Here is a 5,897-nt window from a genome sequence, read left to right as displayed (position 1 = left end):
GAAAGCATAAAATATAGAATATTCTCAACAAAATATTCCATGAGGATGAAGTGAAAACCCATAAAGGGAGGATCTACACTAAAGGAATATTCGACCAAAGAAGAAACTAAGTCAAATTAAAAACCAGAAATAAGTCAAAATTACAGGGAAAACAAATCATATCTCAATAATAACCTTGAATCTTAACAGTCTAAACTCAGCAATCAAAAGACATAGAGTGGCAGATTGGATTAAAAAGCAAGAACCAACAATATGCTGTCTTCAAGAGAGTCACCTCATGGGCAAAGACATCCACAGGCTGAAAGTGAAAGGATGGAAAAAACTTATCATCATATGGATTGCAACAAACAACTAGGAGTTTCCATTCTCATCTCAGAAAAAGTAGACTTCAAACCAAAGCTAGTCAGATGAGACAAATAAGGACAGTCCATACTTGTCAAGGGAAGTGTTATGTCTTCAGCAAAACATAACACTTATAAATATTTATGCCCCAAACAATGGAGCATCTACATACATCAAACAAACCCTTCTCAATTTCAAGAATCAAATAGACCATAACAAAATAACACTGGGTGACTTTAATACACCTCTCACTACTGGACAGATCTTCCAAACAAAAACTAAATAAAGAAACTATAAAATTATATAATACAATTGTTGGGGTTTGAGTGTGCAGAGTTTAGCTCCCTCAGGCCTGACATTTTGCAAGAGCTGTGGTTGTGATTTAGGTCAGCTGAGGCAAACCTCAGTTAGGAGGAGGAAAAGTTCTCTTCCCCTTATCGCAAGTCACAAGTTCTGCATGGTTTGGCCAAGAGGAAGAAGCTTCCTGCATACTTATCCTGGGAACAGTACATTCTAAAGAAACAAATGCATCCTCAGGGGATTAGATAATGTCTACAAAGAACTTTAAGAGGGTACTTATCAAATAAACAGGAACGATCTGAATTTAGCTCTGTGTATCCGCTGAGGCATGATATTTGGGCAATGTGGGTAACGTGATATTGAAGAATTGCTTGCTTTGTTAGAAGAAGTAGATAAAAGGAACTTGCAAATAAACCTCAGCATGCAGTTGCAATTGCTGCCTTTGCTCTGCATCCCCTGTGTCCTGGTTATTTCGCGACCCTTACCCAGGGACCCGAACACTCTAGACGTTCACATACAATCAATAATTTAGACTTAACAGACATATATAGAATATTTCATCCATCAACAGGCAAATATACTTTCTTCTCAGCAACACATGGCTCCTACTCTAAAATAGACCATATCTTATGCCACAAAGCAACTCTTAGTAAATACAAAACAACAACAATAAAAATAACAGAGATAATACCTTGAATTCTATCAGATCACAATGGAATTAAATGAGAAATAAATGATAAAGTAAAAAAATAAAAGTTTCTTTAACAAATGGAGACTAAATAATATAAAATTGAATGATGAATGGATAGTAGAAGAAATCAAGGATGAAATTAAAATATTCTTGGAGGTAAATGAGAACACTGATATAACATAACAAAATCTCTGGGACACTATGAAGGCAGTATTAAGAGAAAATTTTATTGCATTGAGCTCATTAATTAAAAGAATAAAAAGTCAACAAATAAATGACCTAACATTACACCTCAAATCCCTAGAAAAATAAGAGCTAATCAACACCAAAAGCAAAGGAAGACAGGAAATAATTAAAATTATAGCTGAAATCAATGAAATTGAAACAAAAGAAACAATTGAAAAAAATTGGCAAAACAAAAAATTGGTTCCTTGAAAAAAAATAGATAAAACCCTAGCCATGCTAATGAAGAGAAAAAGAGAGAAAACTCAAATTACTAAAATACAAGATGAAGACGGAAATATCACAACAGACATGTCTGAAATACAGAAGATAATTAGAAACTATTTTGAAAATTTATAATCCAATAAAATAGAAAATGTAGAAGAAATCAACAAATTTCTAGAGACATATGACCTACCCAAACTGAAGGAGGAGGTCACACACAATATAAAGAGATCAATTTCAAGTAATGAAATAGAAAATGCCACCAAAAACCTACCAACCTAGAAAAGCCCAGGACCAGAGAGATTCTTAGCTGAATTCTACAAGACCCTCAAAGAAGAATTAACACCAATACTCCTCAAATTACTTTATGAAATAGAAAAAGAGGGAACACATCCAAACTCATTCTATGAAGCCAATATCACCCTGATTCCAAAACCAGACAAAAACACGCCAAGGAAAGAAAACTTTAGAACAATATCTCTAATAACATATATGTAAAAATTCTCAATAAAATTCTGGCAAATCAAATAAAAAATATATTAAAAAGATAGTGCACCATGATGAAATGGGGTTTGTCCCAGGAATACAAAATTGGTTCAACATATGGGAATCAATAAATGTAATCCATTACATCAATATGATCATCTCAATAGATGTAGAAAAAGCATTTGACAACTATAGCACCCCTTCATGTTCAAAACTCAAAAGATTTCTAACTATTGGCTGTCTTTGTCTTCCATAATTTTGAATCTACAAAGCACTGACAAACAGAAACACAAAAAAGGCTCTACCAAGGACTCTTAAATATAGAGTCCTTATAAGGGGAGACTTGATATTTCAGAAAACCTGTCTTAACAAAATATATCTTTGACATAATTAATATTACTATAAAAAAATTGGTTCCTGGATTCACAACTAGTACCCAAAGTAAATGCTTTTGCCAAATTTTGCAGAATTTCCATACCACATCCACACACTTAGAGGGTTTTGCATTATTTGATGTAATATGTGAGATATCATGGTATCATTATATCAATATTTTCTTTTTCATCTCCTTTACCACCAGCCTTTCAATATGAAACATAATTAAATATCTAAAAGTGTGTTTCAAATGGACACCTCTCAATAGGACTGGTGGTTGCAATTCAATGTCTTTCCAACTTTATCCATTAAATTTAAACTTCAATTACATGGCCACCTCAACTAATGAAAAACTCATGAATTAAGATTCAGTAAGCTTTTGTTGTAGAGGAAATGTGTGTAAAGGTGGAGTTCGCAGATATAATTGTGTGCATATATAATTGTGTGTAGAATTCATCTGGGGTACTCCTTTTACTCTAGCAGGGAACACTGGAGCACTGAGGACCTGAAGATATGGACACAGTGTGTGGACAGAGCTTGTGAGGATCATGTTACAGCAGATCAAGGCTTCCTGCATTAGCCATTGCTGGGTTGCTCACTGGTTCCCATTACAAGTACTCCCTTGTCTGCACACTTTAAGAAATGCTTTAGATAATTAATTGCACTTATTTAAGCTTTTTTTATTTTATTCAGTAATAAATGCATTATCACTTTTCTCCACTTTTTTCCTACTAGTGTACTTGTAAACAAAATTGTTTTTTAAAATTTGGAATTCAATATAATGATTGTGATTTGCATAAGCAATTTGGATCATTTTGTTATATAAGCATTCCTAGGTAACTTGACATTGAGCCTATGTCAGTTATAATTAATGGTTAGCAAAGCATATGCCAGGGAAGACACTAAAATGTTTGTAGAGGAATATCTGTGTGAGATGATGTGTTGCCACAAGTGGACTCAGGGGTGTACACCTGCAATCCCAGTGGCTCAGGACTCTGAGGAATGAGGATCTCAGGTTCTAAGCCAGCCTCAGCAACTTAGAATGTACCTGAACAACTTAGCCAGACCCTGTTTTCTGTGATTAAACAGAAAAAGGACTGGGGCTGGGCCCTTGGGTTCAACCCTGCTGAAAACAACAGCAGCAACAACATAAAGACAGCCACAAGACAGATACAGGATTGCTTTCCGAATTCCAGGAAACTGGGGGGGAATTTTGGAGTCGACGGAAGACACACTCTTTGGTCAGACACTTACATTCCATCTTTGGTCATTTCAGGCAGGACACATCCCCATAGACATTACAGAAGTAAACATTGGGGGAGGAATGATCAGAAGGCTGACCTCAACTCAACCCCCAAATTAGCTCCCTGACACTGGGTCACTCGTGGACATACTAAAATCCTGGCAGCCGATGTTCCCGAGGAAGGCAGGTGCTCTTCCCCAGTGGACATATTTGACTGTGGACAAAGGGGGTGGTAACCATCACTCTCTGTTTACTTCATGGACAAAGAGTGTCTTCCTTTTTCATATTCCAGATGGAGAGAAATATTATTGTGATTATCTCTAAGTATTTGGTAAAATGTTCTTTAGGATTTGACTTTCCTTTATTTTCATATTAAACTGACACAATTATGTATCACAGTGCTTAAAATATGCTTTCCATTTCTCTCTGCAAGAGCAGACTATTTGACTATGTGTTATCTCCATGTTTTATTTGTAAAGGTTTCCTCTGTGACAGCAACTGAAACAGGTACTGTTTATATATAATGAAACTTTAATGTATATATTTACAAATGATTTCAGAAAACACATATTTTAAATGCATTAATAAAATTACACATTTCATGAAGGATCCATGGAAATGATATGTTAAATCATAAAAAATGAATTTATGAAATAACCTAGCTTAAAATAAGGTGACTTTAGTGTAGGCAGTGTAACCTGTAAAGCCCACATAGGAGATCCCTTAATCTCATTGAACTCCACTCAGTGATATTATGATAGCACATCTTTATCATTTCCCTGAGAACAACTGTGTCCCATTACTCTCCCCACAGCGTCCTTTACCTGTTTGTTCCTGAGACTGTAGATGAGAGGATTCAGGAAGGGAGGAACCATTGTATAGAAGGCAGAGAGAACCATGTCCTGGAGGGTGTCAGAGGTTGCTGAGGACCTCAGGTACACAGCTGTGCCAGAACTGAGGAATAGGGAAAACACGAGGATGTGAGGGGTGCAGGTGGAGAAGGCCTTCCCTGGGGCTCTGGTGGGAAATTTCAGCACAGCAGAAAATATGTGAAAATATGACATGATTATTATACCAAAGGATCCCCCACCAACTGCCACAGCAGAGACAAGAAGGAGGACCATGTTGCTGGTGGTGTCAGAGCAGGAGAGCCTCAGCAGAGAGGGGACGTCACAGAAGAACTGGTGGACCACATTTGACTGGCAGAACGACAGCCGGAATATGTTCCCTGTGTGCACACCTGCATACAGCAGACCACTGATCAGGGAAGCCAGTGTCATGCGGACACAAATCTGAGGGTTCATGATGAGGGGGTACTGGAGGGGCTGGCAGATGGCCACATAGCGGTCCCAGGCCATGATGGTGAGAAACAGAAGTTCAACACATGCACAGAAAATGACCAAGAAGATCTGTGTTGCACAGCCAGCCACTGAAATGGCTCTGTTGCCAGTGAGAGAGTTGACACAGGCATTGGGGACAGTGATGGAAATGTAGCACATGTCCAAGATGGACAGGTTCCTGAGGAAGAAGTACATGGGTGTGTGCAGGTACTGGTCAGCAGTGGTGACAGTGACAATGAGAAGGTTTCCTAACAAGGTGCCCAGGTAGGTCATTGCGAATACTGTGAAATAGAGGAAACTCAGATCCCAGCCATCAGGAGAGCCCAGGAGGAGAAATTCAGTTACCATGGTGACATTGGCCATTTGCTGGAAATTCTGGTTGTCTGGGAAGATAAAGAGAGAAGAGAGAGGAAGAAAAAAAAAAAAAAAAAGAACAGGGTCTGGGTGTGACCTACAGGGCTTGTCCTAAGCTCCCCATCAGACCTCCCTGACCTAATGAGACACCCATGTGGAGCATTTCCAGTGGTTTTCCCCTCTTCTCCTGCATGACCACCTGTCTGACAGTGCATTATTTAATATTCTCAGATTTATTTACCTTTAATTTATTCCATGAATATAATTTCCACATTATTGTGCCATTATATTCACCCTTAATAATTCAAATAATAATTGC

At 37.7% G+C, this 5,897-nt stretch overlaps 1 protein-coding gene across 1 annotated transcript; it reads right to left on the bottom strand.

The window, feature by feature from the left end:
- Positions 1–1,380: 1,380 nt before the first annotated feature.
- On the bottom strand, positions 1,381–5,602 carry LOC114084607 (olfactory receptor 14C36-like; the record flags this gene model as incomplete). Its single annotated transcript, XM_071607149.1, has 2 exons — positions 4,688–5,602; positions 1,381–1,401 (listed from the first exon to the last, which is right to left on the bottom strand). Coding segments are annotated over exons 1-2 (921 nt in total), but the record flags the coding sequence as incomplete, so codon positions are not given.
- Between the last annotated feature and the right edge of the window lie 295 nt (positions 5,603–5,897).

Source organism: Marmota flaviventris (genome assembly GCF_047511675.1).
Source record: "Marmota flaviventris isolate mMarFla1 chromosome 5 unlocalized genomic scaffold, mMarFla1.hap1 SUPER_5_unloc_2, whole genome shotgun sequence".
NCBI lineage: Eukaryota > Metazoa > Chordata > Mammalia > Rodentia > Sciuridae > Marmota > Marmota flaviventris.
Note: the sequence above shows the minus strand (reverse complement) of the source record. Positions and strands in the feature narration are given on the sequence as shown.